Source organism: Vespula vulgaris, chromosome 22 (genome assembly GCF_905475345.1).
Source record: "Vespula vulgaris chromosome 22, iyVesVulg1.1, whole genome shotgun sequence".
In the NCBI taxonomy this organism is placed as follows: domain Eukaryota; kingdom Metazoa; phylum Arthropoda; class Insecta; order Hymenoptera; family Vespidae; genus Vespula; species Vespula vulgaris.
Genome location: NC_066607.1, coordinates 3590033 through 3617185, shown reverse-complemented (window position 1 = coordinate 3617185; position 27153 = coordinate 3590033). Strand labels below are relative to the sequence as shown.

The 27153-nt window shown below is 38.4% G+C and overlaps 2 protein-coding genes and 1 long non-coding RNA gene across 41 annotated transcripts in view; 2 read left to right on the top strand and 1 right to left on the bottom strand.

Moving 5' to 3' along the window:
- LOC127071589 (CUGBP Elav-like family member 1) overlaps positions 1 to 21467 on the top strand; it is a 253175-nt gene extending 231708 nt beyond the window's left edge. For 13 of the 38 annotated variants that reach the window (XM_051011019.1, XM_051011033.1, XM_051011034.1 and 10 more), the window contains 10 exons: positions 5852 to 6057; positions 8022 to 8153; positions 8580 to 8853; positions 9422 to 9514; positions 10303 to 10344; positions 11021 to 11050; positions 11902 to 12024; positions 12224 to 12271; positions 12843 to 13073; positions 13200 to 21467. In XM_051011019.1, the coding sequence (XP_050866976.1) occupies positions 5852 to 6057; positions 8022 to 8153; positions 8580 to 8853; positions 9422 to 9514; positions 10303 to 10344; positions 11021 to 11050; positions 11902 to 12024; positions 12224 to 12271; positions 12843 to 13073; positions 13200 to 13327 (1307 nt within the window). In that variant the 3' untranslated portion in view covers positions 13328 to 21467. The remainder of the gene's footprint in view (positions 1 to 5851; positions 6058 to 8021; positions 8154 to 8579; positions 8854 to 9421; positions 9515 to 10302; positions 10345 to 11020; positions 11051 to 11901; positions 12025 to 12223; positions 12272 to 12842; positions 13074 to 13199) is intronic. The other 25 variants (XR_007785149.1, XR_007785150.1, XR_007785148.1 and 22 more) reach the window with 25 other exon arrangements.
- LOC127071595 (uncharacterized) overlaps positions 1 to 25307 on the bottom strand; it is a 205251-nt gene extending 179944 nt beyond the window's left edge. The window contains exons 1-2 of the long non-coding RNA XR_007785152.1: positions 24844 to 25307; positions 7789 to 7868 (exon numbers count right to left, since the gene is read on the bottom strand). This is a non-coding gene — a long non-coding RNA (uncharacterized LOC127071595). The remainder of the gene's footprint in view (positions 1 to 7788; positions 7869 to 24843) is intronic.
- A 70-nt stretch (positions 25308 to 25377) lies between these two features.
- On the top strand, positions 25378 to 27066 carry LOC127071593 (transforming growth factor beta regulator 1). Of its 2 annotated transcripts, XM_051011045.1 has the most exons (6): positions 25378 to 25755; positions 25901 to 26018; positions 26076 to 26129; positions 26202 to 26478; positions 26556 to 26775; positions 26855 to 27066. In XM_051011045.1, exons 1-6 carry the CDS (start codon positions 25636 to 25638, stop codon positions 27026 to 27028), a joined length of 963 nt encoding a protein of 320 aa, XP_050867002.1. In that variant the 5' UTR covers positions 25378 to 25635; the 3' UTR covers positions 27029 to 27066. The 2 variants fall into 2 exon arrangements, with proteins under 2 accessions (XP_050867002.1, XP_050867001.1); XM_051011044.1 differs by having other exon boundaries at positions 25901 to 26129.
- The last annotated feature ends 87 nt before the right edge of the window (positions 27067 to 27153 follow it).

Below are 27153 nucleotides of genomic sequence, written 5' to 3'. Positions count from 1 at the left end.
GACTCCTCTTCTCTCGTTGGCTTTGAGAAGACGCATAAAATAGGACCGTCCGACGTAGCGATTAATCTCGTTACAAAATGCAGACTTCTATCTTCTCTTTGACGATGAAAGCTCTCTTTGGAGAAAAAAAAGAAAAAAGAAAAATGCCCATAACGATAGCAACGGCAAGGAGCTTATCTCGTTAAGCAACAGGCACGAATGCGAATCACCGATGGATCTCTCTCATTGCGAAAAGGAAAATCGTCTTTGAAAAGGATGACGTACGTACGTAGATACGCGTAGTTATACATCGTCGAAAGGGCTTTGCTTCTTTGCCTCGAAGATACTACACCGTCGTCTTGGTCAGAATCTCCTTGAAAATAGCCTCGATTTGGCATGCAAGTAACGTTCCGGCGTTTCGTCTCGTGAGAATGGTGAAGGGAAAAAAAAGGAGGACCTTGCTTGCAGGTAAAATAGAAAGAGAGAGAGACGGAGAAGCGAAGGTAGAGGGAATTCCAAGAGGAAGAGACGCTCGTGCAGTCGATGCTGTAGCAGAACTCGCCTGGAAGGGAGTATAAAGCGAGAATGAGAAAGAGAAAAAGAGAGAGAGAGAGAGAGAGAGAAAAGGAAAGACTATAGGATGGTGGTGCCTGTCGGTAAAGCCAGCCGGAAGGAACTCGAGGCACCGGATCCCATACAAATGTCCGATTAATGTAGCTCGCTTATGGGTCTTCGTACTTTGACGAGTGGAGAGAAGGAACGACGATATCCTCGACGCTACTTTCTCTTATGCGCCTTCTTGAACGTCCTATCGTTCTCGGTATTCTCTCTCGATTCATCCCCCCCCCCCCCGCCGACTCACCTACCAAATGAAACAACATTCATAACCTTTGAAGAAACGCCGGCGATCCTCCGTACGAAATTTACGAGGCCATTTATAGCTACCGCGAGCGAGATCGTTGTTGCGCGAAAGGGAAGACCGTTCGAGAGAGCGACGATCGTAGAGCTCTTTCCTCGGAAAATGTATGAGCCGTAAAGAAGGAGGAAATTCAGGAAAACTCGCTCTAACTCATTCTCGAATATCGTTGCTGAAACATCGCTATAATGATTCATCGTCGTCGAAGACGTATGGTTTTTTTCCTCTGTTTCATTTTTCTTTCCATTTCTTTTCTCTTTCCACTTCATGGAGCTGCCTCCTCGCTAAAATCTCGCGATGGATATCAATTAGCAACCACGTCGTTGGGACACCCACCTGCAAGATCTTCGCTTCCTTCGATTTTGAAATTTGCTCACGACGCTGCGTCGTTCGTCGTCGCGTTTACCAATCCGCCTACAACGCATTGACACACACGTCACCGCATAGCGTGTATCGCCTTGTTACGAGTCAGCTTGTTTTCTAATTGGCATATCTATGTCGCGTGATGTATAAATATACTATTATGTCTCGTCTATGATAATAATGGAAGTAAATAATATCGAACGAGCTACGAGATCCTGAACACGCAACGTTAAGGTAATTACCCGCCTGACCTTCTCCTTTTCCAGGACGGACGGCATTTTTCGCATCAATGTTTTATTAGTTAACGAATTAATTTATCAAAGGGAAATCATACGTCCGACCGTTTACGAATGCGTGCCGACGAAGAGGAAAGTAGTTAAAAGAAAAAGCAAGAGATACGTGCGAATGTTATTCGTCGTCGGTACGTTTCGCCGATCGGTATTTCCGACTGACTATAAATCGGTCTTGACTCTTGACGTCACTTCCCGTTCGTTACCACGGCAAACATACTAATCATAAGACGCATTCGTATATCCCTATTCGGAAATGGCAGTAGGTAGGTAGGTAGATAGGTAGGTACTACCTGCGTACCACCGTTCCTCCTAGCATCGTTCCTTCGCATTTCGGATACGCGAATTCAAAATAGGACGACTCAGGTCGTACGAATGAAACTAAAGTTTTAAATAACGCTCGCAATAATTTCATTAGTCTCTCGTAAGAGTTAAAAATTCGCCAAGAAGGATCACGAAAGAGAACGATCTATCTGTCCGAGAGTCGGGCGTCGTTAAATTCGTAAGATTATTTATACGCGAACACCGATAGGCGAATTAGCTATCCACTTGCACAAAATCTAATTACATCGTCACAATTTCCGAAAGGTGGAGAGAGAGAAAGAGAGTAATAGGACGACGGTAAGAGAGTAACCGCACATCGACCAAGCCTAAAAATACTGTTCTAGCGCGAGGTTATTATACAATCGTCGCGCTAATGGCTCGTTTCACCCTCGCTCTTGGCAGGGCCACTCGACATGAATTTCTTTCCCGTGCACACGCTTTCGTGCTCCAAAGGAGTAAATTATACGTTGGGCTAAGATTTGTAAGCGTAAGCGCGTATTGCCTGCTTTTACCAAAAGAAACATAAAAGAACGCTCCTTGGTCGTCCTCCTTCCCTTTTGCGGCTGACGTTTTGCATTAGGTTTTCTTATATTTCAAAAAAAGTACGATCTCGTTACCATCTCTACCCTTCTCGTGGAAATACTCCTTGTCGGATAAACGTTTCCCATTTTTATCGCGAGTAAGCAAGAAAGGAAGAAAAAAGAAGTAGAGAAAGAAGGAGAGAGAGAGAGAGAGAGAGAGAAAAGGGAGAATATTTTCTTCGTGTAAACTACGAGGAAGGAGGAAAAGGAACAAAAAAAAAAGTAGAAGAAGAAGGAAGGAAGGAAAAGTAGAACGATTAAATGCGATATACAAGAATATTACCGGTACGAGGTGCAGAACCTAGGTGGTTGTACGATATAACAAAGCTTCCACGAAATACTTGAGGTGGCTGTATCCAAAATTCAGTTAAGGTTGAACGTAGTCACGCTAGGAATTGAATTAACAGGGTTAATTTCCATTCTCGCGCAGGACCGCGGAGTCGAGGCGGTAAGAGAGCAAGAATATTCCCGTAGAGGAGATCTACCGTACCAGGCGAATACGAAACAAGGACTGATGTAAATCTAATCTTCCGTAATATTAGCGAAAAGTTGAGAGAATTTCGTGGCCCCGATCTCGCCAACTAAAAGACCACGCGATGATCTTTATTAACGGCCGGTTGCTCGTTCCGCTGCCTTCTTCTTCTTCTTCTTCTTCTTTCTTTTTTCTTTTCCTCTCTTCTTTTTTTAAGACCTATAATTCGATCTTTCGTGACACGTTACGAAGATGAACGCGGAGAATTAACTTTGATTATTTCAGATCGTGACCTCTCTCTCTCTCTCTCTCTCTCTCTCTCTCTCTCTCTCTCTCTCTCTCTCTCTTTCTCATCTTGGACACGGTAGAAACAGCGTTTGCTACACGTATTTATTCCTTCAAATATGTAGATTTAATTCATTTAAATGACGCCTTTGTGTACTCAATTTTTAAACGAATAGATCGTCGTCGTTAATATTCATTAAATTCGCACATACTTGCCGATTAAAAATCGCTTTCTCGCAAAATCGTGGGAAAAGAGCTCGCGAAAGCGATATTTAAGATAAACTATCCAGTGGAAAAATCCATAGGGTGGCATAGAGATTGCCATAAGACAATATACATATGTATGTATATACATGTGTGTATGTATATATATACATATATGTACGTGTGTCTAAAACGAGAAACTCTAGTTTCGTAGTTTAAAGAAGAAATATGCAAAAGCCGGAGGTTTCATAGCGAAGGCGGTGCATATCAAAGGGAGGTATCCTTTGCGTTAGAAAAGTGCATCGAACGCCTTCCAATGAAATTCCACCTTCTCTCTTTCGCATCTCTTCTTCTCTCGTTCTCTCTCTCTGTTCCTCTCGCGCTCCCTCTCTCTCTCTCTCCCTCTCTGCAGCCACATTTGCATGCACGAACCTAATCTCGCACTGCTCTTTTTCTCTGACTCGTAAAAGCACCGGTTCATTCGCGCCGTCTCCTTTCTCGATGCTATTCCATGAAAAAAAGAGCAAAAGAAAAAAAGAATAAGAATGCAATCGTTGTGCGCCGAGACTAAGAGGATCGATTCTTGCGTAAAGCACTTCGCTTAAAAGTTTAAAGCTCTTTTTCTTCCCACCTTCCCCTCTCTCTCTCTGTCCTTTTTTCTCTCTTTCTCTCTCCATTCCCAGGAGAGGAGTGAGTTGCTAATTAATTAGCGAAATAATCGTATACCTAGATAGACACGGTAACTGTAAAGACTAAAGGGGCTTCCCGACGATCGAAACGAATTATACGAAGCAATATTGTACATTAAAGTAAAATTCTTTCGTCATTGTTTCTAGGGGAAGAAGAAAAAACAAAAAACAAAAAAGCGAAAGGAAATTAAAAAATCGAACACTCGCGGATCCTACATTTTTCGTTGAAAACACTTAAACGGATAAATAAATAATTTGAATTATAGGAACGTTTCTACGAAAAGGTGATTTATTCCCGCGGACCTATTATCGGACAGTCTGTACACGTTCGGTTGGTTAGTAAATTATATTCGACGTTTACGGAAACCGCGGTAACTGCTTCTTCGGTATCTACCAAAATCGATTATCAGTTTATAAAAGGGGCGCGGCTTCTCGTTTCAAGACGGATGGAAAATTTTAGTTGAAAGTAAGAAGGAAGGAGAGAAAGAGGGAGAGAGAGAGAGAGAGAGACCAAACGGTTTCAGCATTTAATAAACATTCCGTAAAAGCCGCAATTTCGCCGTAGGGCTAAAGGTAAAAGCGTTGAACGAGCGAGGGAAAACGAAGGAGAATGATCGGGCGAAGAGGATGCGTTAAGGAGGGTAAAATAAGAGGGATGGGGTCGCGGAAGCAATGGCATTTTTTCCCCATGAAAGACCAAGTTATCCTTCGGACGTCCAAAGAGAATAACTCTCGCGCTCGCTGTGAAATTCGATCGTACTAGATGGAAACCACGAATAATCAACCGAGCATTCTACCGTAGACTACGAAATTAATTAGGAAAACCGTTAATCGTGAACGAGTTTGCTAGTTCGTCCCGCGGTTGCGATCAACGGGCGAACTCACGCTGGCGATTATGTTCACTTTATTAATGAAGCCGATTTAGCTGGATATTCAACGCGAGTTCAGGCTTCGCCTTCGCGATACACGCGATGTTCCACTTTTGCTTATGGCTTAAACGTATAGCGTTGAAATACCAAGGCAAAAATGTTCTCCTCTTGAAAGATATACCTACGCTTTTATTTCTACGCGTCTGACAAAAACACTAACCAGTCCGCGTTATCTCTCTTACGTAAACCATTACGAAGGAGAACGTTAATAATTCTTAAGACTCGAGAGTTATTTTCGAAATTCTGTGATCCCCTGGAATGGAGTTTGAATTTTTCTTTCTTTCTCTCTCTTTTTCCTTTTCTCTCTTTTCCCTAGACAAATTTCGATATTTCGCGCGAAAAAACGAAGTCACGGACGCGATAGCGAAATCGCAAACGCTATATTTTTGCCGGAAGACGTTCTTTACGGAGCGGTGCATCTGTTCCATGGAAAATGCACGTGGCGAACAGATAGAGATATTCAGAGTCGCGGTCGAGTACATTGCGTCACTATAGGGAACCCCTGCGAGGGTGAATTTACATAAGCGGCTTTCCCCCGAGGCACAGCTTTTCTCCCGGTTCTAAACAAATATTGACCGGTCTAACCCCGTCTACCCCCTCTTTCTCATACATCCTCAGCTCAGCCCCGTCGTCAAGTGGTCCATAGCTGACCAGGCATATTACGCGTAAACGCTTACGAAGGCGAGAAGCGAAGAAAAGAGAGAGAGACAATCGCGAAGATAGGACAAAGCAGTGAACAAAAGACCTTACGATTAGATCCAAAATAGTAAAAGAAAGAAAGAGAAAGAGCTATAGTAATCATCATTGTTTTTGTTTCAGAACGCAAGTTGTTCGTTGGCATGTTATCGAAAAAGTACACGGAGAATGATGTCAGAAGCATGTTCAGCGTCTACGGAACGATCGAGGAGTGTTCGGTTCTGCGAGACAATGCTGGACAAAGTAAAGGCTGTGCCTTCGTTACCTTCGCTAGTAAACAATATGCTATCAACGCCATTAAGGCCCTTCATCACTCGCAAACGATGGAGGTAAGTAAAGCGACGTTCTTAAGGTCGTCTCGATCGTAATTCTCTCAATTATTTGGCCTCCTTCTTAAAAAAAAATTTACGATACCGAGCGAGCTACTTTACTCCTTTGAACGTCGTATTTCACGCATCAAAATATGAAATGTTTGCTGAAAAGTGCAAACATTTGGCAAACCGAACGATTTATATACCAGAATCTATAATGCCTTATGTATTTTACGAGCGTTTAAATATTACGATTTTTTTATTATCCTCTCTAAATCATTTTTTAACGAATCAGGAAGATCGTTAAAAAAGACGATCCACTACTTTACGAGTTTTGTCAAGATGATCTACGTTTTATACGAAGGAAAAATGTTCGAGTAGGAAGAAATACTTTTTACGTAGGTAACTTATTGTTACTATATAAGACGAGAAGGAGGAGGAGGAGGAGTCATCGTTAAGACTTCGCGGCTCGTTTCTTTTCGTGGCGATTCAGCGAGCTTGACGGACATTGGCTCGATGCCATTATCATTCGGAGGAACGTCCGCACGTAGTCACCGCACAACCCCGGCTAGTCACCTCGTCACAGTGATATACCGATTTAACTTGGGGTAACCAAAACCGAGCGAGGAAAAAATAGGAAAGATCTCGTATTAGACGACACCTTTGCGATTCGAAACGCGCCATCGTGACTTTTCCGCCTTTTCTTTTCTCGTCCGTTCGTCGTCTTGCTCTCGACGTCTCTTGGTCGATCCTAGCCTTCTACGACTAAATCGGATTGATTACACGAGGCTACGTCATCCTATCTTTCCACTAGTTTCTACTAGATCTACCTAAAGTCTCGGCAGGTGTAAGAAATTCTACTAACGGTACTACTCCGTTCGTTGATTCGACAACACCGTTGATCAATGGACGCTCCGTACATTCTTACCGTTTGTTCGATTGTAGTACCGTAGGTGTAAATCGATACCTCCACAGAAATCGCATTTGAGGATCTTTCTCTGATAAATACTTTTTACTTTAAGCCACGAAAAATAGGCCGGTTTCTTCTTCAACGACGTATTAGTAAGGAGAGTCATTAGTATTCCAAAAACGGAATAGCAAAACACACGTTGTCTCGGGAAAGTTTAATGAAAACGGAAGTATACATGGTGGAATGCGTATGCACGAGTCATGCCTGATATTTTCGTACACATCGAACACATTCTCGATGTTGAATTAATTGATAGATCTGACGCTTTTGATTTGTTGAACTTTCGTTTCGGTACGAGAAAGAATCGTCTTGTCTATTTTTCGGATCTACGTCGATCCCTTTCTAAAATGCATCTTCCGAGACCTGGCAAAAGTTAGCTTTCTTCTCTAACGGCTTTCCAGCGGTAGTGCTGGTGCGATCGTTAAAGTGAAAAATAATGTCAGATACTTAAAGGAATTGGCTCGGGTAGGCGAGTCGCAAAATGCATTCCGCACACTCCACGGAATTGTTTCGTTAGCCGTACTGATGCTACCGTTACGCCTATGTCACGTGCTATTTCGAATAGTAAAAGCGAGCCGTGCCAAGGCATGCTAGCGCGACGGCAATTCCATTTTAATATCATGAATATTTCCGTATCCGAGTTCCTCGAACTTGCTTCTCTTCTCCGATCACCCGGTTTAACAAGTTATATTTTATTTTGACCGATAAATCGTCTTTCGTGCGGTAGATTCGAGCATTCCGTTCGAATTCGTAATTCGAATTATCAAAAATGATCCTACCTCTCGTCCTAGCCGGCTACGTCCGAACTCGAACCAGTACTTCCGATGATCTCGCTCGAGGGCCGTTCTTCACGACGAATCTAAAATTGAAAAGAAAAAAAAAGAATAAGAACGAAGGAAATAATAATTTTCCATGAATTTCATATTCGTATAAACCGTACGACTCGCGAGCTCATATCTGAATAAGCAACGTTCTACGTTTCCCGTGTTACAAAATTTTCCATGCTTTTCAGGGATGCTCATCACCGCTGGTTGTGAAATTCGCTGACACACAGAAGGAAAAGGATCAAAAAAGGATGCAGCAAATTCAAGCGAATCTCTGGAATATCGCGGGAGTCAACATGGCGCCGCATTACCTGACGACGGTCCGTATATCTTTAATATTTCACAGCGAACCTTTTTCCTCGAAATCAACGATTCCATTTGCATCAAGGGACGAAATAAGTTTTCCATAAATTCGCGATCGCCGAACGAAAACATCTCGAGTTTCGTGAGAACTTTCCTTACTTTCTTATCTTACATGGGTATATATATATTTTTTTTCTTTTCTATCTACATATGTATATATGTAGATAGAAAAAATTAAAGCGAAAGGAAACTGATGCAATCATTTGCAAGTAAATACGACTGGAATGATAAAAAATTGATCTTGCCTTGATCCAGAGATTGATGGACGATGATTCGATTTTATTTACGAAGGATAACAGGCTTCTCTCTCTCTCTTTCTCTTGAAAAAAAAAAAGAAAAAAAAACTGAATAGAAAAATAAAACGTTTCTGAAACGTTTTTCAGGGTGAGACGCATACGCTGGCGCCTTCGTCGTTGCAGTTATTGCAACAGTTGCAAGCGACGACGAGTGCAGCCACCCCGGTAGCCGCCGGCGCCGGAGCGAACGCTCTCTCGAGTGTTCAGCATCAGCTGTTGTTACAGCAGCACCTTGGCCTCGGTGCGGCTACCCCCGCACACGCCGCCCCACCTGCCGTTCCAAGTCCACCGGAGATTAACCCTGCCAATCTCCAGGGTCTAGCGACTCTCGCGTCCCTCGGTAACTCCGCCGGTGAGTATGGTCAGTGTCCATCATTTTCATTTTATTTTCGCTTCTTCGATCCCGATATCAAACATCTCCGTCAACTTCCTTCCTTCCTTCCTTTTCCTCTGCTTTCATACATCTCACCGATATATCGGTTCTATATTACAAGTCTTCATAGATATTTCAAATATCATACCAGCGCACAAAGAATCCAAACGCGGAATCTGTCCTCGTATTAATAAGATTGGATATTTCATATATACTTGGGAATCGTGCCAAAGTCTCGCTCGGCTCGAACGTCACGTGAACGCAATTATTAAAACGATTTAATATACGTGTTTATCGTACGCTGCTGAAAAACCGATGGTCATTCGATGACGTATCGTTATATCCGTGGAAAAAAACGACGTCGTTACGAAACATCCTTTTGACATTGTACGTACATACGTACTTATATCTGCTATCGTTCTTTATCGTTTACTTAACAAATTTTTACGACTGATTATCACATTATTTTACGATTACGATTAATTTTCTCAAATTTCCCCGCTAAAGCGACAATGATTTCGTTCGAACTAAACGCGGTTTTTTTATCAAATTTCAGCAAACGCTGGGGTATCACCGATGAGTATGCAAAATCTTGTTACGTTGGCAGCCATGACTGGCGGAAACGGCAACCTTCAAGTGTCGCCAACCAGTGAGTACTGCGCATTACGAAAGATCGCGTGTGGCTTATTAAAGAATTTTTATTAGCCGTTAGAGATAAGACATTGGATAATGTTATCTATTGAAATTTATTTTACGTGCAAAACGAAACGATCGTGTGTGTTCTCCTTTGGCTCGAAAAAAAAAAAAGAAACAAACAAACAAAACGAAGCAAAACCATGGTAAAGATTTGAGTCGATTAAAAAGGAGAATGTACCGTCAACGTGCACGAGTAATTATTATGCTTCTTATACATCATTACATGTTGATCGGCATTCACGAGAGAAAAAGAAAATATCGCTTAAACTTCGTTAATCGTTAATGATCGCATGCATTATTATAATTCCAGGAGAGTAGGTGAACTGTTTAAGCTTTAATAGGTATGCATGGAAACCCAAAGTTCAAAATGGCGGAGTGTGAGAGAGCGCAGCAAATACCCCTGCAACGTTTATATGTATTAACGTTATACTTTAACTCACGTATTCGCTTGTTGTATACTTTAGTATTTAACGTATCAGAATTTTGTGTGCGTTGCAACATATACATGTACACACGTAAATTGGTCTATAATCGATAAACATTGATTGACCGGAGTAGTCGGAGTTGTAAAAAGAAAAAAATGGGAAAAAAAATTCCGATCGATCTAGAACGGATACTATCTCACGAGATACTTTCGAGTAGCTTGAAAAATGTATATATGTAATACATATATCGGATAATTTTCATACATTCGTCACTAACGTTGCTTTGCTAATATCGTGAACGTGTTCTGTGTTTCAGCGTTAAGCGGACTGGCGAATTCGACAGCAGGTATGTCGCTATGTACGTGTCCCATTGCCTGGTACAGTATTAACAATTACTAAATTAATTTCGATCATACCAAGGGCCCTAACTCGAGCGACGGTCTGATTTTCCCATTTCGCTTATTTAATAGTACATACGTATACACGTATAGACGTACTACCACACCCAAATATAGTATTTCATCTTTCTCTACAACGTTTCAATTTCCACGGTGCACTATCTCGTATGCGGTGAATATGACATAATGTGAATGCGTCGATTATTATGGCTGTAGGATGCCGAATGAATATTTCAATGTAATCGATTAATGGAAGAAATTGAATTTTCGAAAATTCATGAAATTATAGAGCAATGACAGATGCGTTTATAGACTCCCAAAAACCGCGAAAATGATTACAGTCAATTGGTGACCGTGTTACCATATTCATTCATCGACCGTCATTGAGCCAGTGTAAGATACACTAGGAACGTTAATTCACTTATTTTTTTTTTTAGTCGATTTTAGTAATCCGCATCGAAACGACATATACTGTCTCTTAAGTTGTCTTTTTTTAGAGATTAGTTTCCATCTTTTTCTTTTTTTACACACACACACACATATATATACATATATATATATGTATGTATGTATGTATATATATCAAATCAACAGTCGTCAGTATTTTAACGATACGCATTTTTTTTTCGTGCTTAGCTGCCCTTCTCGGGAAGACAGGAAGTACAGGTGAGAATTCACGGAAAACGATATTGTTTCGTTGTTCGTCTATCTACTTCGTTGGTTTGCTCGAACGATCCCTTCTTTCGTATTGCATCCTCGTATTATTACAAGAGTTCTTATTTATCCTTCATTTTGACCCTTTCCCCGATTTAACCCCTTCGTTTTTGTGCAAAATTTATATTTTTCCCCGCACTACTGCTTTCTTTTTTTTTCCTCGTCAAAAGTGGTACTAATGGCGTACTATTTGCGAATAAAAAAGAACTCACCTCTATTCGAAGAAAAGTTCAACGAACGATTCGTAATACATGTCCATATCCGATTTTGAAGAATTTTCCAATAACCTCCAATACCGATTTAAAATTGTAATAACTTATTAATCCGATAATTTGTATATATATATATAAGTATACATATATATCGTATAGTGAGTATTTATTCGAAATGTACAGTCATAGACGTATTTAACTTGTACAAGCTTATTGCAATTAACGAATGCTCAACGTGTATCGAATTAATAACCCATTTCTTGTTGTGTAAAAAAAACTATAGAACAATGCTAGTCAAAGTATTGGCCACGATCATAGTAGAGATAGAATGTCGATGAAATGCCATATGTGTACCATATTTTTTACGATACTAATCCGATATTTACCGATACACTAAATCCATTTATTATTATCGCTAAAAAGTTAACAAGGATTGAATCGTGAAGGTTGTCTCGACGTCGTAGCATGCAGCATGTTTAGAAAGTTACTATTTTATCGTCGATTAAAGGGCGATCGAACTTAAGCACGATTAATATATTTTTTTAACATCAAAAGATGGAAAATAAATAAATCTTTGTGTTCGTTTTAAAGGGTCGACCGGTGGAAGCCTGAGTCCTGTAACGTCTCTCGCGCTTAATTCCTTGACAGGAGCACCTTTGAACGGATTGCAGGACTCTCTGAGTAACGCTTATTCGAGCTTGCAGCAATACGCAGGTAATTATTTTTTCATCATTTTAAAAGCGTGTCGTTATAAACGACAAGAGCATTGTATGTGTAACTATACGTATATATATATGTATATATATATATATATATATATACACACACACACACATATATATGTATATCAATATTATAATCTGCATTGATCGTAAAGGTGCATTTTCTAACGAGTTAACTGTGCGCATTAAAGCTCTCATTGGAAAGACGACGGTGACCGTGGAAAAGAAAGAATTGCATAGTGAGTAAAAATAAAAAAAAATAAGAAAAAATATATATATATATTTAAACAAAAAAAAAGAAAAGAAAGAGTAGAATTGCCAACGCTTAGCTGTGTAAAACGTGCAGTACACTCCGTCATGCGCTATTCCAGTATTTTTAGCCGTCCATCTGGTTCACTTCCGAGCGAATAAAACGACTCTGTGCCGATGCACCAGGGCCCGTGTCGTTTATTCGAACGAGTAATCTACATGGACAATTTAGATAAAGCTTCAGTACGAGAATTGTGTTCGTAAAACGGTCGATTTTCGAGATACTTCGTTTTTTCGAGGAAAGAAAATAAGAGGAAGAAGAAAGAACTTTCGAAAATATAAAATATTCGATCAGGATCGCGCTCCGACGTGACGAAACGAACGGCGTGATTTGGTTTGTCCTTTTTTTTTTCTTTTGAAGACAACGAAGCATCTCGAGGAACGATTTTACGTCGGAAGAACGTAAAATAATCGTGTCATGTTCTTACGACTACGATCGAATACAATGATACAGCGTTACCGTATAATCGACATCCGCTGAATGGAATTTTATTATTTCAGGGTTCCCGGCATTCACGGCGGCAGCGGCCGCAGCAGCGGCGGCGGCACAAAATTCGAGTTTCAGTGCCGCTGGCAAGCAGATCGAGGGTCCCGAAGGTGGTAACCTCTTCATCTACCACTTACCGCAGGAATTTAGTGATACCGATCTAGCTTCTACCTTTCTACCTTTCGGCAATGTCATATCCGCCAAAGTTTTCATCGATAAGCAGACGAAATTGAGCAAATGCTTCGGTGAGTTTTGAATTCCGAAAGGAGGGAAGGGAGGGGAAAGAAGAAATTCGCTGAAAGTTAGTTAATAAATGGCACTACGGCGTCATCGAACTGTCGATTGAACGAGAACGGTCGTATTTCTTTCAGGTTTCGTCTCGTACGACAACTCTGCGAGCGCGCAAGCAGCAATCCAGGCGATGAACGGTTTCCAGATCGGCACGAAGCGACTTAAGGTTCAATTGAAACGATCCAAGGACGCTTCGAAGCCGTACTAGTTGACATCATCCTCGAGCGTTCGTAGGTAGATACCAAGGACTATGGATCCTAGAGCTTTGGTCTTACTATATCAGTTAGCAATATCTATTTTTCTCATAGTCGGACTCGTATTCGCGCGATTAGTTTCTGGTTGAATCGTAACGAGAACAACAACCGACTTACGGGATTTTTTCGACTCCTCAGGCAGACAGGGCCGCCATTACGATTCGAAGGAGCTATCGGAAAACAGTATTTCTTCCTTGGACGTGCAACCACGTACGATCCTCTAGTCAAACAGTATTTATAGAAGAAAATCGAAGTAACGATAAGGCGCGGTGTCCAAGAAACAACGACTTACCGGCGTCGCTCGGTCGTATCGTTTATTTCACTTATAGATCAAAGCTAGGCTCACCCCGTTCCTCCCACCGCTACCCCCAATCCCCAAATTGTAACGAAGCTGTGATACTCGAAAAGACTTTTTTTCTTTGGATTTTTTACGAACGAGAATTAAAGTATCGTCCTTTTTAAAATTTGCTTTCTACCATATATGTATATATACATATAACTCGGCTTTCTCTCTTTTATTCCGTCCTATTCTACATATATATATTTTATAATATATACTTTTTATATTTATATCAACGTGTTTTAATCGTTTCGTTTCTAATCATACATATCTATACATATACATATACATATATACACGCACACGCATATATATATATAATTTGTACGATCGCGTTACAATCGTTGTCAAGAAAATTCCATGATACTTTGCAACCGTGATTAAATAAATAACAGCCAGTAGCTGCCACTCGTAGGTCGCAGGACGTATTAAGTAGAGAAGAAAGGATAAACTTGAAATCAAATCTCCTCTCACAAATCACACCTATATTTGTCGTACGCTGTTCATTTATCGTACCAATAACGCGCTTTCGATGTTCGTTCCTTCGACTTTCGAAGGTACGACAGAAGTACCTATTCCCTCGTTCAACCCCCTTTCTAAGTTGTGTAATCAAACTCGTTTCGTTGCAAAAGGCTGCCAGTTTAAAGCTTACTGTGCTAACTCGTTGCACAAAGTGAAGTTACGTACGTGAAGTTTACTAACAGACACATACATACATTATACACGACATACGGCTTTGTAGACAACTATATACATAAACACGGACATATGTATATATGTATATATGTATATATGTATGTGTGTATATATACATATATTATATATATGTGTATATATATATATATGTATGTATACATATACACACACAGGTATATAGTTTCGCTTCGAAAACTTTCACGCAACGTCGGTAGTAACATTAATCGTGGAATGAAAAATTCTAGCTCCTTAATTTTCTCGTTCGAGTCGTCTCATTCGCACGTCGTGAATCCATGCCGTTGAACGTTACGGGATGCACGAAATTCTCGATGCATACCCATCTCGCTATTATATTATTCACTAAGCCTTATTTATGGTTAATCACGCTATTAGTACGCTTCTATTAGTTGGTAAAGACTAACAACCATTGCCATGTGTTTTCGGAATGCCGGTGCCCGTCGCGTGCTATTCGGCACCGTCGTCTATCGTTCTCATTTGAATATACGACACATATTATACATACGATATACATATGTAGATATCTAATGCGTTCTCTTCTCCAAGGGAGAAGTAATTTTTCAAATGAAGGGACTTTCCGAAACTCGTGAGAACTATCGGCGAACGGTGCTGCTTTTGTCGCGAGTGATGCGAACGAGGCCCCAAATAAGTATACATATATATATATATATGTGTGTGTGTGTGTGTGTGTGCACGTACCACGTTTGACGATTATTCAGAACGATTTCGTAAACGACGTCGAACTACGACGGACGAGAACAATTCGCGAAGTCAAAGCAATTTTGGGTCCTCGTTTGTTGAATCTCAGTCTAAAATCGACGACGGTCCGGACGTAGTTATACCTGTGTGCACGATGCACGGTGTGTTTTCGTACCTCTGAAAAGGCTTCGCAAATGGGCGTTTGTAATCTAGTGGGCTAGCTAGTCTTTTGGGTTTTCTCTTCGTTAATGACGAGGACGCTCGCGAAAGGAAAACTCGGACGGATAGCTGGCTAGCTAGCTAGTCAACTAGGTGTAGCTTGTGTGCCCTTTTATCTGTCTCTCTGTCTCTCTGTCTCTCTCTCTTTCTCTATTTCTAATCTCGTCGAAAGAGCGAGGAACGATCGACCAAAGAGAAAGTTCGTTTTGCGTGGCCTCAGAAAGGTACGAGCTATCCAGCGTGCATCTCGCATCCGAGGATATCCTACATATCTGGTGTGTGGTGGTGACTAACCTGTCCGTGTGTTTGTTTGTGTGCCAGCAGGTGGCCTGTGACGTTGTGACCGTGTACTCTCGATCGGAGTCGCCGTGCCATGTCAATCTCAGTCAGTCAATCGATCGGTCGGTCGGTCAATCGATCGTCTTCGATCGTCGACCAAGTCGGTCAGTCAGTCAGTCACGACTCCTTGGTCAGTCTCTCGATCGGTCTCTCTGTGTCTGTCGGTGTACGAAAAAAAAAAAACACCAAAAAGAAAACACACCAAAACAAAAAAAAAATACGCAACCCCCGCCCCATCTTTCTCTCTAAGACTAACTGGCCACCGCCATGTCCAACCATTCCTAACAGATCATCACCAAATTCTCCCGCACTCTTCCTATCTTATCCTTCAACTATTATCTCCTGCGCAGAGAAAGAGAGAGAGAGAGAGAGAGAGAGAGAGAGAGAGAGAGAGAGAGAGAGAGAGAGAGAGAGAGAGAGAGAGAGAGAGATCCATCCGTGTGCCTGCGAATTTTGCGCGGAACCGCCTGCGATTCGGCGCGATCTTAAACGTTGTTAAAGTAAGGGGAACGAGAGAAAAGGAATCCTCGTTGATCGTCGAGACTTCTCCTGAGCAGTACAAAGTGTATCCCGTGGGACGGAGAAGAAAGGAAGAAGAAGAGGAGGAGCAGGAAGAAGCAAAAGAGTGGTGATCTAATGACGGAGAACGAGAGGATTCCGAATACGCGTACGAAGCTCGAGAGCAAAGAGAGACCGAAACGGAGCCCAAGCGCGTCCTACCAGGATTCGAACGGATCCTTCGTGTCTGGGGAAAAAAAAAATCTGCGACTATTCTTCCTCTCCTGTGATGTATACGTACACATACGTAAATACGTGTTTTATTCCTCGTATCACGGTCTAAAGTCGAAAAGAATAGGATCCTGAGAATCTTAGACGTGAAACACCCTCTCTTGACGTTCCGATAGGCTGAAAAAGGATCTTTCTTTGGACCGCTAGACTCGAGAGAAAAAGATGCAAATAGAAAAATGGAAAAACGAATGGGAGGAAGATAGGACGTAACGCTGCGAGAATACATTAGATATATATATATATACATATATATATACATATAGATATATATATTATTATGTATATTAATCGTTGACTGAGATTTATTTTTATCGGCTCACTGTCGGAGTCCGCCGTCGGTGTCGAAGCGCCTGTTTGTATACATACGTGCCGGCAATTTGGACATAGATAGATAGTAGATGTGTAAAGAATAAAAAAAAAAAAAGAAAAAACAATTGAAAGAAAGGGGTATAAATTAAAAAGGAAAAAAGTAAAAGAGTGTAAGGGAGATAAAACCCGTAAGCGGATGTGGGGAAGATAGACCAACGTTGAGAGTACGTCGAGTCTTTGTTCGACTCCTTTGATGTGCGAGGACTTGTTGCGCGTTATGTATCCAGATTCTGCGAATATACCAAAAATGAAGAAAAACAAGAAAATGAAAGAAACGTAAGAGACAAAAGAAAAGATAAGAAAATAGAGCTGATATACCCGCTCACTCATTAACTCACACACATTCACACACACACACACACACACACACACACACACACAACACACTCCCACACGCTACAGAGGAAAAAGCGAAAAGTAGTAGTAGAAAAGACAGAGATATGTAAGAGAGACATTTTGTAATTGACTTTGTGATAAGACTGTATCATATGTAGGATCGAACTAGGATCGCTTTTTAATAATAAAAAGCCGTGCAATTAAGGGCCTGATAGGAAACGACAGTGGGAACGAGTGAATGGGAAATGAGAGAAAGGGAGCGAGCGAGTGTGAGCGAGAAAGAAAGAGAATATCGATGGGACACCTTGGAATTTTCGGAATTTCCGTCGATCGAATACGTATTATTAAGAAACGCGCGGACTCGTTTAATAAATAAATGAAATTGAAACATCATTATGGCATCGAGAACACGCATGTGAGTATCACATTCAGCCGCGTTTCCCGATCTACGTCACATCCGACTCGATCTCGTAGACTCGCCTTCAACGAGAATTTTCAAAATTCGACGCGGTCGAATCTCGAAATTTTACCCGATATTAGGCGTAACGCGTGCGATACAATATCGATTTTCATTTTCTGGTCCTCTCGTGAAACATCGACTACGCGTAGTTGCGATTTGAAGAAAAGAGTTGATGAAATTGAAATTGCAATCGTATTACTAAAATATGTAGAGGAAAAAAAAGAAACGGAACTAAAATAAATGTAAAAAAAAGCGCGTCTAATGAAGGGTTAATTAGATTAAATAAGAGCTAGAGATTCGACGCCGAACAAATTGACATTCCTTCTTCCACTACGCTCTCGTAACAACGTCGGAAGACGAAGAATCAAGAGAAAGAAAAAGAGAGGGAAAGAGAAAGAGGGAAAGAGAAAGAGGGAAAGAGAAAGAAAGATAAAGAGAATGGATTCGCAATCCTAGTCTACTCGTTTTGTTCGCGTCTATCGTTCGGCCGCCAATTTTTCTAACATCAATGCACCATTTTTGCGTTTTCGTCCCACCATTCGTGCACCAAACTATATATGTATATATGCATATATGTATATATACGTGTATATATGTACGTTCGTCTCTTTCTTCGTTTCTTCTTCTTCTTTCACGCGTTATTAATTATTACGTGAGTACTTTGATGTGCGTTCGTGCGCGCACCCTCACACTTACACACACACACATACACTGATACACACTGATACGTAAAAATACATATACACGTGCAGACACATGCGTCAAACCAAATGAGCGAAGCGTCCAGCGTCTTGGCAAATTATTTTTTAAGAGAGAAAAGAAAAAGGAAAAGGAGATAAGGAGGTATACGACAGACAAAAGAAACGTAAGACGCAACGCGGTTTCGCGGTATCGGCGCTGCGACGCTTCGCGTTAAGTTACCAAAGACGTGTCTTTAATTAATCAATGTACTTATGCCAAGGCTAACGACTAATCAACACGTTGATCGACATGACTAACAAAGTGAGAAATCGGGCACGCGTCGTCTTGTTTGTAGTATCTCACCTCCACTTTTACACTTCACATGTACATTTACACGCGAATAATACAAGATACACTTAAAAACAACAAAACTAGAGCCTAGTCAAAAAAGTATCGTTTGCGGTCATTAATATCGCCTATATAACATATATATGTTGTGTCGTCACGATGAATCCTGGCACAAGCGTTTTTATTAATGTCTGTGCTACTAATGTTTCTTCGGATCACTATTATCGTTATGTCCATTTTTACCGCGCTGCTGATTAACGTCGTTGTTATTATTATTATTATTACTATTATTATTATTAATTATTATTATTAATTATTATTATTAATTATTATTATTAATTATTATTAGATATATGCTATTTTTATTATTATTATTATTATTATTATTATTATTATTATTATTATTATTATTATTATTACTATTACTACTGTATTATCATTAATAGCTACGAGCATTATTGAATATTATCGATACTGTAAGTTACTGCAATCATTTATTATCACTTATATGTATTATCGACAAAGAGTCGCGACGATGATAACAAGTATCAACGTCGGTTGCTAGTTAATTCGCTTAATAATATTTGGCAGTCGGCACATGTCACGACGCATCAGGCAGGTACTTCTACGTATGTATAATATGCGTTTTCGCGAAGGATATTCGTTGCAATTGACTACGTTTTATTATAAAAATAGTGAAGAAGATGTGTCTTTATAGATATAATGAAGGCAGTTACATGGTCAAGCAGAAATCACTCGTAATGTTGCGTACTTTCGTTAGCGGATAGACTTAAAACAACGATTTTTAGTAAACGAATCGAAATTAATGGTGATCGTTTCATTTTTCAATGTACTTAACGTTCGACGATCGCGAGATAATATGTATGAGTTCTCTCTCTCGACACAGTTTCTAGATTAACATACTTAAAGAAATTGTAAGGTAATAATTTTTTAACGACTGGAAATAGAAATCTTTATAACTCCGTTACCTCGTAAAATTAATCGCGGGTGTGAGACCAAAGCAAAGAAAAAAAAGGAAAAAAAAAAAAAAAGAAAAAAGCTAACAAAAGCCAAAAATATTGCGAATACGTGGAGAGCGCGAGGACAAAATGCAATCGTTAGACGCAATCTAACGAAAAGAAAAAGGAAAGTTTAACGCATCATCGGTGAATCTGCTCGGCTTCGAAGTTATGCGAGACGTCGTTATGCAGCTTATCATGGCACACACGAGCATTATTGGCCTTATAATTAACCGCTGTTATTAGTAATATTATTATTCAACCTTTAAACTACATACACACACCCACACACACCCACCCACCCACACACACACACACACACAGATACATACAAAAGTACATATGGCATAACGTTTATTTTTTAAAGCTAAAGTTATTACCTCCTAAGACTATCGTTACCGATGAGTATACCTCGTCTTTACAATCCCCCCCGTTAATAATTTGTTGTACTTCTTTATATCACGTCTTTTTTTCCTTTATCTCGTTTTTTTTTCTTTTTTTTTTCTTTTATAGAGCTCGTTTGGTTTTGTTTTCTTTTTATCATTATTATTATTATTAATATTATTAATATTATTATTATTATTATTATTATTATTATTATCCCTTTTCTTTTTATTTTTTTTTTTTAGTTTTGTTCGTCTCTGCCACGTTTACCTTCTTCTTTTCGGTGCTCAAATACATGTATATCTCTTTACATGTACTCCTTTTTTTTTTTTTAAGTGCAATCGCACTGATGAGACAAATCACGAAGGCGCTTCGTGGAAAACGCGCGAAAGATTCTCGTTGCTCGTCGTAGGGCAACCATCGAATGTCATCGACGTGATACGTTCAAATGATAATTCGATCGGATTAAAAGACATGCGAATTTGTACGCGATACGTATATGTAGTAGCTCGTCGTAAATTACTTCGATGCGAACATTTTTAAGAGAAGAAAGAAAAGTCTTTAAAATTTTTATAAATATATAATCGGCCGAACGTGGCCGTTTTGTTTTTAAGAGTATCGTTTGCATGCACGCGCCCTGGCCGAGTTCGTATCGAAGTAATTTCTGTTTCTCGATGGCATGCAAAAAATGCAGATCGATCGATCGATCGATTTCCATCTTTGTCCCCCTTTTCGAAACGATTTTAACTACTCGCTGTGAAATCTAATGAAATTTGTTAAGGTGATCATCTCACCGCACCTATACAAATAACAAATATTAATTTTTGATTCGTGCAGGTATGTTACGTCGTTGGTTATTTCGTTATTTCGTTATTTCGTTATGCGTTGCATTTGTGTTCCAAGAGGGACGACGGATCGTGTTAAAAAAGAAAGAAAAGACAAAGAGAAACGATCGATCTGCATATTTTCGCTTCGTGCGTGTCGTGTGATATCTCACGTGCGTATGTGTATGTGTGTGTGTGTGTATACACCTTTCGTGTGTGTATATATATATATACATATATCAAGAGATGTGGATATATTTTTTTTTCTTTTTTTTTTATGTATACGCGTATGTACATATGCGGATAGATAAATGTACACATTCACATGCGCAAAACCGTACGTTTATGTTTCCGACATTTTCGCGTTATACTTCTCTTTATTATTTTATTTCGTTTCTTTGCCAAACGCAAGAAAAAAAAAATAGACGGCCGGCAAGAAGAAAAAAAAATAAGTATCGTTTCAAATTATTGTCGTACTTTAATTTCTTTGGTTTCTTTTCCAGTCGGACTGCGCGATTAGCATGTGGCGTATGTTGAAATAACAATATATATATATTTATTTTGTTGGTTTAATTTTTATTCGCTTTATTGCCATCCCCATCCCCGCTCCCATGAACTCTCGTGTTTGGCTGTATACGGCATAGAAATTTCGTCTTTTAGGCTTTTCTATGCTACTTTTGTTAACGCTCCGACATGCCTATGTATCTGCATATTTGTTAAACGATTCGAACGTAATCATCCTTGATCGATCGCAAATTATTTAAAAAAAGAAAGAAAAGAAATAGAAAAATATAGAACCATCGCGTCAATCGATGTTAAATAATAAAAATATTAATAAATGAAATTGCTCTCGCGATCGAGAGATATCGGATATAATTTAGCAGATACCTTCGCTGAATCCTTTTCGATTAACAAAGGGAGCAATAAAAATGTCGTGTGCGTAACTCTTTGCTGTACGTTTACCACTGCATTCACATCTTCTTTTACTTTCTGTATTTTATCTACTTGCGTGTATAACGCCAAAATATCTAACTATAAGTATTTTAATAATGCTCTTGCATATCATCGCGCGATATGTGTATGTACGTACAAAAGAAAGAAAAAAAAAAGAAAGAAAGAAAGAAAAAAGCGAAGAGAGAAAAGAGCAAGACAGATACGCTGTGCGTTTGGCGTTATGAAAAAAAAAAAGAGAAAAAAGAAAAGACAAAAAGAGAGATAAGATAAAATAAAATAAAATAAAATAAAATAAAATAAAATAAAATAAAAAATAAATTAAAAACGCGTGTAGGGAAGACAAGTGCGAGAAAAGAAAAAGAAATAAGAAAAAACATTTTGAAAGAAACACTATGGGAAAACATTTGGAACGTATTTACGTGTGTATTACATACTTTCTTATACGTAATATAAATTATAAATTTCTCTTCGTAAAAGAGCATTCGAAGAAGAACGAAACGGGTGTAGATTTTGGGCTACGTGCAACGTTTAAGAGAATATAATTATGGGTTTTCTAAAATCACGAACATAGAATTTTGATACATTGTATACATTTTGTATATAGAAAAATATGCTATGTACGTTCGATCGCTATCTCTCCATGGATGTTTACTGTACTCTACCTAATTTCATTCATTCTTCACACTGTGAGATACCCAAATTTTTCCCGTTAACGCGTACGCAAGTCGTATATATACATATATATATATATATGTATGTATATATATGTATATATATATATATATAGGTATGGATGTAAGTATGTATGTACATAAAAAAAAACGTACATACGTAATGTGTGCGTCGTTTATATTCGAGGATGTACCTAAAGGCCAAATTTGAGAAAAAAAAAGTTCATCGGTGTATATTGAAAAGTGAGAAGATGCACCTAAATATAGGCTCGTATTCTTATCACTTTATTCGTATACAAATCGTACGTATAATATACGTACGTAGATCATCACGACAAAGCCGAGCACCGAACAGTATTCCTTCTTCGTGTAAACTAATCGATCGACGCGATAAAGGGTAAGGATGCGAATCTAAAAAGATCTACGAGCGTATTATTCTTAAGTAACTCATCGCAATGCGCGTCGCAAACTCTGAAAATGTGATTATCTTTCACCCTTAGGATTATATAAAGAAAAAAAAAAAATAATGTACAGAATGCACAAGGAACTATAACAATCACACGGAAAGAAGAAGTCATATAGGTACACACAGACACTGTACATAATTCATATGTAGTCGATAAGAATATTTTTTGTACGTAGTCAATTTAGAGTAAAAGTTCTATCGCAGCATCGCGCCAATTCGTTCTTCGCCACTCTTTACGAAAAAAAATTCAAATGCGAAATTCATTACGAACGAAACGAGTTATCTCGTACTTTATTTCATTAACGACGACGACGTCGTTTTTCTTTTTGGCCTTTAGCCTTTGAAACTTCGATAATCGAAGATTATTTAATTAAATCGAATTTCTAATCGATTTCGAGCTTAACAAATAATTCTCTCCACGATTTCCACGTTTCATCGATAATATTTCATTCCTATCGAATCCCGGAATAAATTCGAAACTATGTATACTATGTTTGTTTGGTAGCTATCAAAATTGAAAAAGAATATGGAGTGTGAGAAAATTTCTATTGCAAAATTATCATATTATTGATTTCGAAGATCGATGGTGTATGCATGTACAATCGTTAAATCTATAAACAACGTTAACGTCATCTCTATGATTGGTCTATATCTCTGCCGGAATTATATTTTATTCGCATCAATTTTATAAAATGTTGAAAGAATTATTGATCCTTGAATCGAAAACATTTATACGTTGTATTCCCATATCGGCGATTTTTCAATTGCACCACGCGATTTTATCGATCAACAAAACGGTATATAGTTTGCACAACCTAAAGATTTTAGAACGTTCAGAATTTTAATTTACATATATGTACAAAACGAACAAATTGTTTTCGGCATTGCTTCGAAATACGTTAGTCAGAGTGAACGAGATGTACGCGATAAATATAATAACGCAGACTATCGAGCGAGAGCGAGAGAGAGAGAGAGAGAGAGAGAGAGAGAGAGAGAGAGAGAGAGAGAGAGAAGAGTATGAAAATGTTATGGGATCTTCTTTATCCTTTGAAAATCGCTACGTTTTACATGAATCGTTCATTAAAACTAATCTCCTGTAAATATTGCTCGTACATCGAACTGTTCTTGTAAATACGGATAATTCACTGTATGATGTATGATAAATAATGAATTTTCAACGGACCATATCATAGCGTTTGCTATTTCTCCTAGGTATGTATATAAAACAACAATCGTAACTTTTTATTTTCATTTATTTAACTATTTCTTCGTCGTTACTCTATCGTCTAATTCAATGCAAAAGTGGCCATAGTCGAAGACGCGTAGAAATACAAAAGCTTCTCTAATGAAGATAAATCTTATCAAGGAGAACGATCTTCGTTTGGTGTTTCGATAATCTTGAATGTAATAACGAGGTGCAAAGGTAATGATCATTAACGATCGGGCCACTCCTCATCGATATAGATGGTTTACGCGATTTTTAGGATAGCTTGCGTATATCGAAGAAGCTACGAATCATGATGTCTCTGAGTATAATATCGATCTAGATTTTATATAACGCGTACGAGAGAGAATCTAAAAGATTGAGAGCAAGAGAGCAAGAGAGAAAGAGAGAGAGAGAGAGAGAGAGAGAGAGAGAGAGAGAGAGAGAGAGAGAGAGAGAACAAAGAGAGCATGCGAGTGCGCGTTGCAAAATACACGTTCGGCAGATTAATAAATCGTATTTTCGAGATACATTTTGTTCATCGATTTATTATACCAATATCATGTTCTCCTTACCATTCCCTTTCTTTAATAAAATACCAATCGATTTATGTCGATATGCGATTATTTATATAATAAATGTAAATTTAATTACCTTCCTTCTTACTTAACCTGCATCATACTTCGATCGTACTTATCGAAGAAACAAAAAAATCACAAAATTTGTATACTCTCAAGAATTGTTCATATCGATGCACAACAAATTCGAAAAGAAAGAATATCCCGTTCCATCACGATACTCATTTTTCCGTTTTTCAAATATCTCGGATAGACTTTTCGAATTGTTTTTCTCAGTCCCGTCATTGCACGGTTGCAAGCTCGTATTAACGTACGATATTCGAACGGATTTATATGTCTCATAACGGTCGAACGAATGAAAAAGAATTAAGTACGAATGATTTTCTGCTCAATATCCAAATAAACATAATTAATTACTAATCTGTTGAAAGTTATGATTAGTATTAAGAACGGGATTAATTTTGAAAGCACAGCGCAATAATAATCTTAAATTTTACGCGAGATTAGAAATACGTTCGGATGCATACGCGCAACTAAATTTTAACGGTCAAATTTTAACGGTCGATGCGCACGAAGCGTTCTCATTGGCTGATACACGTATATTGTTGACCAATCAAAGAACAAGAAGAAAATAGTATAGTCGATTAGTATATATCGCGGACATATTAATAATTATTTTAAATCTTTCTCGAATCGATTCTAAAAAAGTATAATTGTTAAAAATATTTCATTATTTTTTATTTTAAGTCGAATGGTTGCAACGGAAGAGTGTTTAGAGTTTTACGCGGAACTTAACCTCTCAACTGTCAAAACAACGAATTTAGTTGGTTAGATTGATTATTTTTAGATTCTTTTAATATATTTTAATATGTCTCAAGTATATGACAATTATTACAATGACTATCATAAAAATGCCGAAATGCAACAAAATTTAAAATATAAAAAGAAATATCGGAAATTGAAAAGAATTGTGAAGGACACAGTTTTTGTAAGTTGAGATTCTATTTACTTCACGAAAGTTATGCGAAGAGATTTGCTCTTTCTTTCATATCTGTTTTTGAACACAAATATTCAATTTTTTCAAGTATTTATTTATCTGTGGAATAAACGTTTATGTTAACTCATGATTTTAGGAAAATGCAGCATTATGCGATCAAGTGGCACAAATGCAAGAAAATCTTATGCTTATGAAAGAAGAGAGACTTTTTCTCCTACGCAAATTGTGTCAACAACAAGGAGAAATAGACCCAGGTACAATGATGGTACGATCTCAATCGAATAATCTTAATTCCTCTTCTTTCAATTCAGAATGTTCTACGCCTAAGAAGACAGTAAAGAAGAGAATCTCTATGGATGCCTCGGGTACAAAGGACTACCAACATAATTTGTGGTATAATCATTTTGAATAATGTTAATACAATATTATATTTACAGAGACTAAAGTTAAGCCAAAAAGATATAACAAAACAGCAAGAAGAGCAGTAAATCTAATACCTTTAGACGTAAATGGAAGACCTATATTTCCTATTTCGTTAGGTGATCTTACAGTATATTCTCTTGGTGAAGTGGTTTCAGATAGAATTGCATATCATACGGAAGACCTCATTTTTCCGGTAGGATATTGTAGTACAAGAATATATGCTAGCTTACGCGATGTAAGAGCCAAAAGTTTATACACTTGCAAAATTTTGGATGGTGGATCGAAACCTAGGTAACGATAAAATTAGTCCTATGAAAAATTAATCGAAATATAAAGAGTTCAATTTAATAGAACTTTGTACCTAATAGATTTGAAATAGTTTCTGACAATGATCTCGATCAAGCATTGGTAGGATCTACTCCCGACGAATGTCATTCACGATTATTAACAGCTATCTCTCCTGCCCTTCGTTCGATAACACCAAGAGGAGCCGATTTCTTTGGTGTTTCTCATCCTACAATTCAAAATCTTATACAAAGTTCACCAGGAACCCGCAAACTTATCGCGTACAAGCAACAACGTTTCGAAGTACGTAAACAATAATTGCAAGTAAATATGAAGAATTTATAAGGGTTTTTATGAAATTGTAATTTTTATTTCTTTCTAGGTAGGTAAGAATCACGTTATTGAAAGGGGCGCTAGTCCTATGATAGAAGAAGAAGCAGACCCAGGATTAGGATTTGCAGCTCTTCATAAACACTATGCACTTTCTAATTCTTATAGAATTAAGGAAGAACCTACAGATCATGATCTTCTAGCTCTTCAAGATCTACTTTCATGATTTTTTCAAAAAAGAAGAATAAATGCATTTTAACTTTTCTTTTATAATTCTCTATTTTTCTTTACTCTGAATGTGAACACAAAATTATGAATATAGTTTTCTTAGAGTAATATTTTCTATGTTAT

Bases quoted from the DNA above. Each gene is read 5' to 3' on its own strand.
- LOC127071593 (XM_051011044.1), top strand. From the start codon at position 25,636: ATGTCTCAAGTATATGACAATTATTACAATGACTATCATAAAAATGCC. The intron at 26,479-26,555 runs GTAACGATAAAA...TGTACCTAATAG, and splicing joins GATGGTGGATCGAAACCTAG to ATTTGAAATAGTTTCTGACA. The intron at 26,776-26,854 runs GTACGTAAACAA...ATTTCTTTCTAG, and splicing joins ACAAGCAACAACGTTTCGAA to GTAGGTAAGAATCACGTTAT.